At 35.5% G+C, this 13,356-nt stretch overlaps 2 protein-coding genes across 2 annotated transcripts; one reads left to right on the top strand and one right to left on the bottom strand.

Moving 5' to 3' along the window:
• Window positions 1–2,701: 2,701 nt before the first annotated feature.
• On the top strand, window positions 2,702–3,312 carry LOC127789620 (non-specific lipid-transfer protein 2-like). The gene has a single exon (XM_052318556.1). The coding sequence runs from the start codon at window positions 2,766–2,768 to the stop codon at window positions 3,048–3,050; it is 285 nt and encodes a 94-aa protein (XP_052174516.1). The 5' UTR covers window positions 2,702–2,765; the 3' UTR covers window positions 3,051–3,312.
• Window positions 3,313–5,560: 2,248 nt separating this feature from the next.
• LOC127789586 (kinesin-like protein NACK1) lies at window positions 5,561–12,006 on the bottom strand. Its single transcript, XM_052318521.1, has 15 exons — window positions 11,791–12,006; window positions 10,415–10,818; window positions 10,208–10,297; window positions 10,029–10,129; window positions 9,693–9,809; window positions 9,512–9,593; window positions 9,345–9,412; window positions 9,186–9,245; window positions 8,973–9,097; window positions 8,184–8,382; window positions 7,936–8,046; window positions 7,738–7,830; window positions 6,690–7,646; window positions 6,222–6,547; window positions 5,561–6,134 (listed from the first exon to the last, which is right to left on the bottom strand). Exons 2-15 carry the CDS (start codon window positions 10,650–10,652, stop codon window positions 5,807–5,809), a joined length of 2,895 nt encoding a protein of 964 aa, XP_052174481.1. The 5' UTR covers window positions 10,653–10,818; window positions 11,791–12,006; the 3' UTR covers window positions 5,561–5,806.
• Between the last annotated feature and the right edge of the window lie 1,350 nt (window positions 12,007–13,356).

Here is a 13,356-nt window from a genome sequence, read left to right as displayed (position 1 = left end):
AAAAATAAAAATAAAAAGAAATTTAACAAAATTTTAATAATTTTAAAAAATATATAAAATCTTTTTTTATTTTTTAATCAATTAATTTATTTAATTTAATTCAATTAATTTATTTTTAATTTATTCCTTTATTCTTTGAAAAAATAATAAATTAATTAATATTTTTTAATTTATATTAAAAATTATAAAATATAATTATGAAAAATAGTGGTTGTTTTGATATGTAATTAATATACGCGGTTATATAATAAGGGGACTTGGCAAATCAGAAGGTTTCATGCGCGCACTCGCATAAGGGAGGTTGCGGGTTCGAAACTGGGGAAATGAAGGCTAGAAATTTAATTTCTAACATTGCCACATGACTGAGCGGGTCCAGGTGGCTGAGCATGCGCTGGTCTGGGTGAAGGCATCGGCGGGTCAACCATGAGAGAAATTAAATTTTTATTTTTTTTTAATTTTTGCAGTGGTTCTAAGAACTACCGCTAAAATTAAAAATTTTAATTTTTTTAATTTTTACGACAGTTCAAAAACCATTGCTAAATATTTTAAAAATTGTCACTAAATCACTAATTTTGCGCGCGGCTTAAAAACCGTCACAAAAAATATGATTTGCGGTTGTTATTCCAGGGGTTGCTCAAAACTTTCGCTAAATACTCCGCAACAGCTGATTTAGCGACAGTTTTCAAAACTACCGCTAAATTACTTAGTTAAATACAAAAAAAATCACCACTGAATACCAATTTTTTTGTAGTGCCATACCATACCTTTCATGGTTTTACTGATCCTCTCAGAGGAGTAAGGAACCGAATAGGTGGCCACCCCTTGAGTAGAGGAACTGAGAGCCTCTTGGTTCAAAATCGAGAGGTAAGAAGCCCTCGGTGGTGATCATTAATGTGGCCACTTTGTTGAGCAAACGAATCAAGAGCCACTCGATTGAACCAAGTTTTTTTTTTTTGGGGGGGGGGGGGGGTTGTTCCTGCCCTCCGCTTGTGCTCCAATTTTTTACTTCTTTCATTTTTCTTTTTTTGATATATTTGATTCATATCAGTTGATTCGACACATAATTTCTTTATTAATATTTGCGAGCATATCAAAATGTTTTTATCTCAAGATATACTTCATGGTTTGAATTTTAGAAATAATTAATTATTCGTCAAAATAATCCTTTGTGTTGTTCCGGCATTTATGATAAGTTGAATTTGAGGTTTAGTGTTTAGGATTCAAGTTAGTTATGAGAATTTTGTAAGTTTATTGTCAAGAATTTATGTAAAATTTATTTAAACTGTGACATTGAATGTTTCTTGTAATAGACCCACGTTGTCCCATTACTTGAAACAAATAATACAATTTATTTAAAGCATTACGTAGAATATCGGTTGAAGTTGATTGATGTTGCCCCAATTAATTGGATGCCACTAAAGTGGTACGGCAGGCAACTACTAGTGAGAGTTTTCTCTCACTTCCCCACGTTAAAGAGTTACACTTTAACACGAAACTTAGAAAATAAATTCTTATAATTGGAAGAGGCGTGAAGTCGACCACTATACACATTAGTAAAGTTAAGGGTGACAGATTTATCATTTTTAACAGTAATTATAAATTCTCTATAACAATAAAAAAAAAAAATCATTATAATCATGCACAAGAAAATTACTACATTATTGATATATTCACCTCTATTTTTTTATCAAATAAAAAAATAAAAATAATTTTTGTGGTTAAAAGTAATGGCCGCGCGACAGCGTGTGAAGATGGAATTTTATTACAAGCAACACATTAGACATATCTGAAAGGGATGTATTCCTGTGAAGTCGGTCATTTAAGTCTTGGCCAATTGATGGAATGCCAGCATTAGAAAAATATCAAGGTTTTGGGTGCATCCCATGCTTACCTTCCACGTCTGTCTCCACTTCAACTTCACTTTCACCTAATTCTTCTATGCATTAATATGGCTTCAATAATTAATTCAACAGTATAAGTTACTATACATGTCTATATATTTCTACACTTATTTAGAGAGAAAAAATAAGATTTAAGCTCGATTGACACCTTTAAATTCACCAAGGCTACAATAAATTAAACGACGCCTTTAAATTAAGCGTGCCATTTTTAACTTGGGGTTGCTTAATAATCATTCTAGTGGACTATCAAATAAACCTTTGTTAATAACCATTTAAGAGAGTATATATTATCAGCATTCATGTCCTTGTATGCTTTTGGAGAGTATGACAAATGGCCACCTAATTATGCAACCAAGTGACCGACACTACTTAAATTTATTTAAGGACCTCAAATTATTAAAATCATTTCTAGTGTTATAAGTTTGGTTTAGGTGTTGATTGGGATCATCTGCGCCGTTGAGTTCCCAACTTTGACAGCAATTGCCAGTCTCCCAAAATTCCAAATGGCTCCCAAAAGCACGCAATTAATGATGCCTTCCATTAATTTCCACATCAACCCAATACACATATATATATATATATATAATATATTCTGTTTTCTGACTTGTTCTAGATCATCACCTGTCAAATTGAGATGGGCATCATGACAAAAGAAATTAAATAGCAGTACCCAAATGGGTCCAATATGTCTGCGACGTAGCCCCATCCCTAGCTATCCTCAGTACTGTTCACTAAGCAATTTGGTGGAATTCCAATTTCCAAACACGTTGAAACCCCTATAAATTGAGAAGCAGCCCAAGGCCACAAACGTACCCGCATCCCCCTCTCTCTCATTTGAGCCTTGAATCGGTGTTGGTGGTGAAAATGAAGGCAGCAGCTGTGGTGGCGGCGGCAATAGTGGTAATGCTGGTGGTGGTGGGGCAGGGGCCAGAGGTGGCGGCAGTGACATGCAACCCATCAGAGCTGAGTCCGTGCGCGGCCGCACTCACTTCCAATACTCCCCCAACAAAGGTGTGCTGCGGCAAGCTCAAGGAGCAGCAGCCTTGCTTTTGCCAGTACCTCAAGAACCCTAATCTCCAGAAGTTTATCAGCTCACCCAATGCCAAGAAAGTCGCCTCCAGTTGTGGGGTTGCCGTCCCCAAGTGTTAGAGATATATATATTCCTTCTTCTTCCCTATCTTCATGCATGGTTATATATATATATATATGATTGAAATGAAGAGGGAGAATTCATAAGACTTAGGCTAGCGTATGTCTGGTTCTATGTATCCTCATACATGCCATCATTGTATGAGCATTATCTAGCACCTAGTAGTTATGGGGGGAAATAAAGTCAGTTCTCTTGTGCTGAATCAGTTCTTGCCACTCTATGTACTAGTTCTTGAGATAATGGCACTATCTTTAGTGGTGATGCGTGCATGCTGTCTTTTGGTTTTGAAGATTTTGCTATTTTTCTATAGAAACGTTAGAACTCATAATATTAAGCGGCGGGCTCAAGGGAAAGGCTACTAAAGCCTATGTCTAAGGCCCTCAAAAAAGGGCCCAAAAAGTTTTCAAAAACCAAACCCTACTCAAAAAGGAGATTGTAGGCCAATTTTTTTTTTTACTTTTAATTGATAATTGAAAAGAGAGTGAGAGGGAGAGAGAGGAAAAATTATAAAAAAAAATAAAAAATATATATATATATTTTATTTTTTAAAAAATTCTTAAATTACTAATGACTTAGAACCCAAACCCTTGAGCCGCCCTGATATTAAGACATGGACAATGCTAGAGTTGTCTGAACTTCCTGCCCAAGAGGGGGAAATCCCCTCCTCCTTACGCCCCTTCTCAGATGCTCTGTTGCAGAAACTATGAAGGACAAATAAATCATTTTCCTACAGGTATTCATCCAACAAATATTGTAAAGAAACAGATCATTTAGGTTCAAGCTGGAGAAATACACAATCTAGATCCCTGGGATTGGAAGGATCCCTAGAGCTAGCAAAAGGAATTTGACCTAAATTAGGGGAAGATGATAAAAAGGAAGAACCCAGACTCAATTCTATGCCTATCTATGCCTACAACTTTACTACCACTTAGAACTTTAGATTTCTTATGTCACTTAGGCAAAACAAGGAACTGTTGTATTAATTATTTTTCTTTACATAATTAATCCCAAAAACTCAATTTTTTTTTTTTTTCTGTTTAAAAAGAAACACAAACGAGTAAACAAATCCATTTAAACCTTTTCTTCTAGCGCTATGTTAAAATTCAAGTATGAGATAGTCTCTAACATTATTTCACACAATTTGAGAAACTCAAATTCAAAATTTACTTCAATTTTGAAAATTTAATACGATCATGCAATAATGTTAGGGTTTTAAAAAAAAGGAAAAACAATGGGCAATCTTTCTTTTATCTATCAGTCTTATAAACTCAAATTCTAGTCCAAAATTAAAAAAAAAAAAGAACAAAATTTGTAAAATCAATTCTTAGTCAATATTATTTCATACTATTACCAAGAACTCATTCCCGAATATCATATTAATACTCAAATGCTCAACTACTCAAATTATTATGATTTTTTAATTATTCCAAAATTTTAATTTTTTCTATTAACTTTTATTCTGCATAATCTGCCTAATTTTGGCAAAATTAGGCAACCTAATTTTTGCTTAAGTTAGATAACCTAATTTTGTCCTTTGGGGGGTATGCGCCATGTATAAATACCTCCCTTCTCCATTGGTTTTGACATTCCATTTTTTTCATTCTAAATCATCACATTCTTTATTGTAAGAGGTGTTTACTCTTATTATTAGAGAAAGAGTGATAATTGTTATCTCCTTATAATTTGAGAGTATTTGTAATTTTTTTATTCTTTTTAATGAGATTCTTCTTTCGTTTGCCTATAGAAGTAACCTATATTAGGTGAATCATGTAAATTTTTATGTTCATTTTATTTTCAATTTGTCTCATTTCAACTATTAGTTGCGAGCAATCTAGAACCAATCATTTCCAACATAATCTACCATTGCAAATCATCATTATCACAAGTGTTACTCCCACTTTGTGGGATAGTCTGCATGAGTTTCTACGCAAAATAAACTGTGGTCTTTTCGTTTTTTTTGCTCAGCTAAAACAAACTATTTTAATTAAGAGAATCGAAAGGAGAAACCTCAAATTTAGAGATCTAGAGTGTATATTTGACCTCAATTTTAAGGGTTTAGGTCCCAATATGTAAAACTCCAAGAGATCAAGTTCAAATTCACTCACGAGCAATTTTGCCCATAGCATTTGGCCTCTATCTGTGAAATCCGAACACTTGTTCTAATAATCTTTGCCCCTTGCCCATTTCCATAGCTTCTCCGATTTCATCATCACTGTTTTCCTGATGAAGAATGATTTTCTCATGGGGGAGTGGTGAAAATGACCAGTCTGCCCCTGCATTGGTTTAAGCAATATGAATATTTGGCTGCCAAATTCGTAATCTGCATCATCCTTCTTTTCTAGTTCCTCCTTTAAACCTGCGATTGGGTTTTCACTAGAGACAGTTTCCAACTTTCCCATCACTCTACTTGCTCTCTTTTCAACAGCAGACAGCAGTTTTCATTTGATTCTAATAAAGCAAAAATACAGCATCATTAGTTACAGTGAAATGCTAGACTAAAAGGGTGTCATAATAAATGAATCAGATTTCTTTTATTTGAGAAATTGAGAAAAATAATGTGCAAATACCCAAAATCTCATCATGTAGAATGAGAATTACAGACTCCAATTAATTAACCCAAATCTAATCATGCATGGTGCAGCAAGGCAGCCACACCTACAGGGAAGTGACACTCAAAAATTCAACACATTTACATTTAAGAAAGAGTGAGAGAGAGAGAGAGAGAGTATGGCACACAAGCTAAAATTTCAGTTTCTCACAAATGAAGAAGGTTTGAAATATGGTTCCAGCCCATAATCCATGGCCTCTTGTCGGATGGGATTGCAAAGTTCAGCTCAAACATTTCCTTTGACAAATTTCCACCTTCACAAAAACCTACAAGCTTGGCCACTATTTCAGCACTCTCCTCTACATGCTTGGCATCATGTGGATTTGTCCAAAGTTTGTTGATGAATTGGATCCTCCTCTGTTTCCCTTCGATCGAGATTTTCCATTTAATGTATAATGCATCTCTCTCCTCAGCTGTCAAACGCGTTGTTAATCTCTTTGCAAGGAACTCCCTTTCTCTTTTCAGTGCTCTAATACTGCAAGTATACAATGCACAACATAAGTGGCCTCATTTAAAATGAAAGGCATGCAAATCTCAGTAAGTAGCATCGGGGAGAATCAACCTTGATGACAATGAGATTGTTGGCTCATCTCCAACAACAGCTGGGCTTGCGCTCCCAAGTTCTGCAAAGTGATTCTGCAACCACGTCAAGCGCCTCAGTTCAACTTCCATGTATATCTGGTCAGCTGGATCCCCTTTGAATAACAGATAAAACTGTGTCCTGTGAATGATGGAAACATGACACACATCCCATAACTCAATAATCTGCTGCCTTTGCTCCCTGAAAATTACATGCCATGTAGCAGGGGACTCCATTTGTGTGTCAGCTATATTATCATCGTTTTCTATATTGTGTCCAGCTGCTTCATTTGCTTCAAGCTCAAGCACCTACAGGGATAACATGTGCAAATGAAAGAATTAAGCAAAACAGTAGTTCAAGATGCCCCAATTAAAAGAAATCTCAAAATGCATATGAAAACAAACAACTGATTTTGGTGAGAAAATTGCAAAGAAAAACTTCTATTTTTACCTGGCAAACTAGTAGCTGTTTTTGGTATTGTAGCTTGGCTACACGTTCTTTAAGCTCTGTTACATATGCTCTTATGCTTCTCACATTCTCTTCAGCTGCAGTCTGGAACATCTTCTGCATTTTTCTCATGTTAACTGAACTAGAACGTCGATATGGCGTACCTTCCTTCAATGCACCCTCTCCACCTTCTTCACTCTTTGTTGGAGTATCTCTCTCAGACATTGCTGGGGTTTCACTAGAAACTATATCATTGTTTTCTGGATCTTTATTTTCAGTCTCTGACTCCAATACTTGACGAGAAGTCGATAGAGGTGAGCATGGAGATAGTAAAAAGTTGTGCCGGTTAGCACTATTGCTTGGACCTAAAGGAAGTAGCTTCTTTCTTTTTAACTGATTCTTGGCTTTCAGGGAAGCCTCACTGCTGGACTCTTGAGCATTATTGTTAGGAAGTGACATAACCAATTTGTCTATAGACTTCTGAACATTTTCAAGTTGCTCTTCCAGATCTGCAATGGTACTTCCTTGGGTGTGGAGTCTAGTTATTTCATCCTTAAGGTTTGCACTCACACTCTTGTTAACAGCAACCATGTTTCCAACTTCAACTTCTTTTGTAAGTGGTCTAACAGCACGCATTTCCCTTATTTCTGCTTGCAGCTTAGCAATTGTCTCTGCAGCATCTTGGTTACCTAGTCTATGACAAGCCACTTCCTTTTGGAGTACTTCTAGAGCATGATTTGCTTCCTCTCCAAGCTGCTCCTGAAGGTGTTCAAGTTTCCGAATTTCGTGCATCAGTGTGAAAGGAGCAGTCGACGAGTGCCTCATAGCATGTCTTCCTATTGTATTTCTTATTTTATCTCCTCGGTCTTGCTCCTTTCCATCAAGTTTTGCAGATAATGTACCCGAAAAAGATAGGCACTTCTTTGCTACTGGACTCTGTAATTCAATCGCCTTTAATCCCTGAGGTAGCCAGCAAGCCATCAGATGATTATAGAAAATAACCCATGTAATAACGTGAATTCAATCAAGGGGAGCAGAGAGGGAAAGCTACCTGCTGTTCCCCCTCAAGTTTACGACGTAATTCATCTACTTGAGATTGAGCAAGATCTCTTTGACGTCTCAGTTCTTCGATTTCCATCTCCATCTATGCAAAATAGTGAAGGGAAAAAAAATAAATGCTAATATTCAAGAGCAAATCCTTTCATGACAAATTAGGAACTCATCCCCAGATCTAAAAACTGCAGATTACCTGCTGAATTTTCAGATCTTTTTCATTTGATGGCTCAGGGGTCCGAAGCTCCGCTTCGAGTCTAGCCACTTCCTTCTGTAAATGTTTTACAAGCTGCTTATCCGAAACAACCTGATCAAGTATTTGAGAAAATATTAAAAAGGCCTCAATAATTATGTTTTGAATAAATAGAAAATAGTTTCATCTCATTTGAAAATACTTGAAAATTGAAAGCAAGCCAAGGAAGGTGAAAAGCTAATAATTCATACCATATTAACTTGTGCATTATTTGTCACTTCCTTTGCTCTGGTAGCAAAATAAAGAGTATTCCGGGATTGTTCGACATGACTGAGTGCTGGGCTCAAAGTGCAAATGATGGCAGTGCGGGCATTTCCACCGAGAGAGTGCTGCAATATGCGTGTGAGCTTTGAGTCTCTATAAGGTATGTGACCACTTCTTTTCCCAACACTGCGATTGGCAACAAGTTTACTTATAAATCAAGGCAGACATCATTTCATCATGCAATGGCCTCTCACAAACCAAGTGACCAGGAAATCTAGTAAGCTCTTGCAGAGGCACATGGGATATTTGACATGGCATTTCCATAAATTTAGAAAATCTTCAAACAACTAATAAAATTTAAAAGTATGATCATGAACATACAAGCAAAGTAATTTACTTCTTTGAAGTCCATCCCAAGTATAGAACAATATAAAAAGGCAATCCATGAAGCCAGTTCTATATATAATGAGACTGTATGCTGAAGGTAATTTTTGAGGTTCTATGGTGTAAATTTCTTTCATGTGGTGGTGAACTAAAAGGATTTTGGGATTTTGAGACACTATGGGGTAACAAATATAGACAACCAAAACCTTAGACATTCAAAAGTCAAGAAGTTCATAATACTAAGCCATTTGGAAAAATCAAAACTGGAGGAAAAAGGGGGCTAAAGAAATCAAATTACAAAAATGACAAGAAAAAAAACACTAGAAATAAGAGAGCTTTTTACTGGTCCACAATTTGCGAACAATCAGAAATATATTTTTTCAAGCACTGACCTGAGCTTCCTTATTACAGTTGTCAGAGTCATCAAGCTAAGATTAATATGGCAGCCTTCCCTAAGTCTAGCACCATCTGCATTCGTCTGTGAGGCTCTTTCACTGCCAGCTAGATCAACAAAATTCTGCAGCACATCAATATAACAGTTACAATCTCAATTGCCATTCACCAGGCTATTTGCCCAACTACATGAGAGAGATCTTTTAATTTACCAGGCTTGCCACATAAGATCTTATGCGATCAGAAGTTTCCCGCAGAGTACTTTCTATTGTCTGCATGGTCAATCAAAAATAATTGTAGTGAAGATTAGTTGTAATTAAACGCATTGCCTATCTATAACTGCCAACATAAATTACAAGTGATAAGCTTACCAGCTTTATTATCTGGTGTGAGCGGGAACTGGTGTCATTTAATGCAGTTTCACCCACTTGCCTCTGGGCTGCAAAATGTGTACATACTAGTCATAGGTTAAGATGCCAGTTGAGCAATACAAGTACACAAAGCTATTTCACTGGTGCCAGAAGGTTCAAATGGTTACCTTCACAAATACTGATCAAATGCCTTAAATGCTGATCATCATTTGCAGTTTCTTCTACCAACTTCTCAACCACAGTTCCTTTCTGCATCCAAATAGTTAAAAGTAGCCAAACATTACCAAGGGGAAAAGGAATAAACATATTATTCATATAATCATAATAATCAGTATGTGCAGATCCTACCTCTGGATCATCTAAAAGCTTGAGATTACGCCCAGATTCTGAATTTAAAAGGTCCCTGACATTCTCATTATAAATTTCCAGCCCAGAAATTTTTATTCGAAAATCTCTCTCTGGACTCTGTCATGATGACAAACAAAACATATGCTTAGATTGAATGTGACAAATCAAAACCTGATGTTAATGTTGAATACACTAACTTGCTAATGTTGAAATTTGAACAAATGAAGTGGAAATTTGGCATCATGATTTAGAGATATTTTTTAACTGAGTATTTACTTGTGTCCAAATTTGATAAATAATCCAATTACATAATATTTTTAGTGCAATCAAGCTTACATTCATTATATGCTGATAGATATCATTAACAGCTTTCTCTGTGATTCCTCTCATTGTGTAGGTCTTCCCGCTGCTAGTTTGACCATATGCAAATATGGTTGCTGCAAGGAAGGAAAATTTCTGTGAGCACTCAAGGAAACTTTCAAAAGGGATCTTGAAAATAAAATGTAAAGTATTACCATTGATACCCATTAAAGCAGACAAAGCAACATTCTTCACCCCGTCCTCATATACTGTTTCAGTTAGACAAGCAGGACCAAAGACTCTATCTGAAACAATTAAATTTATGTTGTTTAATATTCAAATGCTTCAAAATATGTGTCTACATAAAACGAAAGTATCCAGCCAGGAGAAACTATGAAGACGAAATGGTGTTACTTCAGTACCAAATATAAATGAGACTGGTTGAGTAACACGCTCCTGAGCTGGTGTTTTATACACAATTGTATGGTCATCTGTGCATTCCCATGCTACTTGGTCTTTGGCCAACTGCTCCCGTTTGTTTAAAGGCCTTAACCGTACTGTTACAACAATCTTCTCTTCCTTAACTTTCTGACCACCTGGAGTGGATACTGGAGTCCTGTCTACTTTTGAAGCTGGTGTACTGGGATTTTTAACTGTCATATTTCCTATACAAGGATCTAAAAGTTTCCCCCTTGACAGTTGAACTTAGAAGAAGAATGTGACAGGATACAGTCACAGCCTCTCTAAAGAGAGGCTAGAGAACTGAAATAGCCACAAGATGAACAATAATTGCAAAATTACTAGCTGTCACACTTGTACAGTGTTTCTGTCACAACAAACCAATAATTAGAATAAGTTAATGAATAAAATAGAAATGAGAAAAGTTGGAATTCAACGAAGAAAATTATATACACGATTGTTTAATATTCAACAAATAAAATAGAATGATTGAAGGAATTCAAAGCCAAGAGCTTCAAAAACCAATTAAGAATATAAAGTGTAAAGCTCTGAGGTAAACTACATTCCAGTACAACCCAGCAAAAATAAAAATTCGCAGTATAATGAACTTATCAAATTCTTTTTAACTTTTAGATGTTGATGAAGATAAATAACATCAATGCCAATTTTTATTTCCTCGGTAAAAATTCCCAATTACTAATAGTCCACTGACAGGAAAAGAATCATGCCCAATTAAGAAAAATTCCCAAAAATGATAGAAAGAGTGAACGCTAAATTTTTATAATTCGGTCATTCAGTAATAGTCACTCACAAGACAAGCGACTATAACCAAATAAAAAGTAAAGCTAAATTTCTATGTTCACATTTTAACAGTTTCTTTCAACGTCATTCATATTGTCATTTGAATCCCTAACACCTGAAAAATGAAATGAGACAACATGAATCCTAACAATGCCTACGAAAATTCTGAAAACCTAAAAGAAATTTAAGAAACCGGTATCTTAAAACCAAACAAGTCAATAAAGATATAAACAGTCCACATCAAGTTGAAGAACGCAGAACAAAGAGCTGTTAAGATATTACAAATTTCGCCACAAAAAAAAAAAAAATCGTGTATTTGAATCACCGCCCAGATTTAGGGATCTGGTGTGAAATCTGAATTAGCAGTGAATATTTACCATTTTCCAATTCGCCGGTCATCTATAATTGCATATGCATATGTAATGTATGTAAATGTGTATAAATTACCATACATATCGACATCAAAATTCGCCTGAACCTAATTGTAAACTTGTAACGTTCACCACTAAAGAAATAAAAGCAATTAATCGGCACAAACCTCAAGGCAGATCGAATCGTCGTCTTCCACTCGGATTGAACCAAATCAAACCTCACGAATCGACGTAGAATCACAGTTCAGAGAGTGAGAGAGATGAGCGTTTAGAGAGAGAATTGAGGGAGAGAGAGGAGCGTTTAGAGAGAGAATTGAGGTGGAGGGTTCCAATAAAAGAGAGAAAAGCTACAAGGAAGTGTCGAGTTTTGAATTTGGAGTCCCATAACGGCTAGTTGAATTTCTCGGGTACTTTTATGGGAGACGTCAATTTCTCGTGCATTCATTGATTTCAGTTTACGTTTCGTCAAATATCGCCGTTTAAAGCGTCTCTGGTTTTGAGCTTGTAACGGATTTCTTAATTAATTATTTCGTTCCCCGACAGTAAAGACAAAAAGAAAAAAGTGCAAATTGCTACTATGCCCCTTCAGTGTTGTATATTTATGGTTTGACACTACCAGTTTTCTTTTTTTCTTTTCAGTAAATAAGGGATTTCATTCACAGAAATAAAAAGAATTAGAATAGAACAAAGTCAAGCAAACTCTGAGCAAACACACAAAACAACAACAAAAAGTTAACATCAACAACAAATAAAAAACACAACGCAAATGTGGATTTATGATTCAAAATAAATTGATATGTTTATATATTTGGATTTCATTTTATTTCCATGTCATTTGGCTTTATTAATATGTAAATTGGCAGGTTATTTGTGGGTTGTTGATCATCTTATTAAATCTTCCATCCAAGAGTTGCCATCAAAAACCGATTTGTATATAAAGCCTATTGGTATTCCAATTTGCCAACACAAATAACAAAAGCCAAAAGTCGAGAGAGTGCAGATACAATTGAAACCCTAAATCGAGAATTAGGTATTGATCTTCTACTATTTTTTCATGGAATTAAGTATGAGAGATGTATAGAAGATTGTTTTAAGAGTGTTAGAATCGTTTGGTTGATTAAGCATTGTATTACCAATATCATTTTCTTGTTTCGGTTATTGATTCTAATTTCATTGTAATCACTATAAATCTCTGTAAATTCATTGTCTATCATTTTAGTAGATTAACTAGGGTGAAACCTTGCCATGAGTAGGATCTATTTCAGATTTGAACACATAAACGTTGTGTTACAAAAAAGGATAAACCTCAACCAAACATTCAAAGCGGAAGACACATAATATTCAATACTGTAAGCATGCAAATAATTAAGAATAAATCAAACACATAAATACCAAAAATTTACCGTGGTTCACCCGTTAATGAGGGCTACATCCACGTTGAGTTCCAGCAAAGAAAGCTCACTCCACTATCAGATCAAAACGATTACAACCTCGGTTTACACAGATTAACTCTCAACCCTCACTGTACAAAATGATTCTCACCTTTTAAATCGGCCCCATAACCACAGAAACTAAAGATCAGAGGCCAAACCCTAGAGAGAAAACATACATATACTATACAGAGAGAGAGAAGAAAATACAGAGAATAAACAGATCAAACCAAGCAAGAGGAAGGTAATCAGAGGTTGTGCGCGCTGCTGATCTCGAGGCCACTGTAGAAGATATATAGAATG

This window comes from Diospyros lotus, chromosome 14, assembly GCF_014633365.1.
Source record: "Diospyros lotus cultivar Yz01 chromosome 14, ASM1463336v1, whole genome shotgun sequence".
NCBI classification, from domain to species: domain Eukaryota; kingdom Viridiplantae; phylum Streptophyta; class Magnoliopsida; order Ericales; family Ebenaceae; genus Diospyros; species Diospyros lotus.
Note: the sequence above shows the minus strand (reverse complement) of the source record. Positions and strands in the feature narration are given on the sequence as shown.

Bases quoted from the DNA above. Each gene is read 5' to 3' on its own strand.
- LOC127789586 (XM_052318521.1), bottom strand. From the start codon at position 10,652: ATGACAGTTAAAAATCCCAGTACACCAGCTTCAAAAGTAGACAGGACT. The intron at 10,298-10,414 runs GTACTGAAGTAA...TAATTGTTTCAG, and splicing joins ACCAGTCTCATTTATATTTG to ATAGAGTCTTTGGTCCTGCT. The intron at 6,548-6,689 runs GTAAAAATAGAA...TTATCCCTGTAG, and splicing joins AACAGCTACTAGTTTGCCAG to GTGCTTGAGCTTGAAGCAAA.
- LOC127789620 (XM_052318556.1), top strand. From the start codon at position 2,766: ATGAAGGCAGCAGCTGTGGTGGCGGCGGCAATAGTGGTAATGCTGGTG.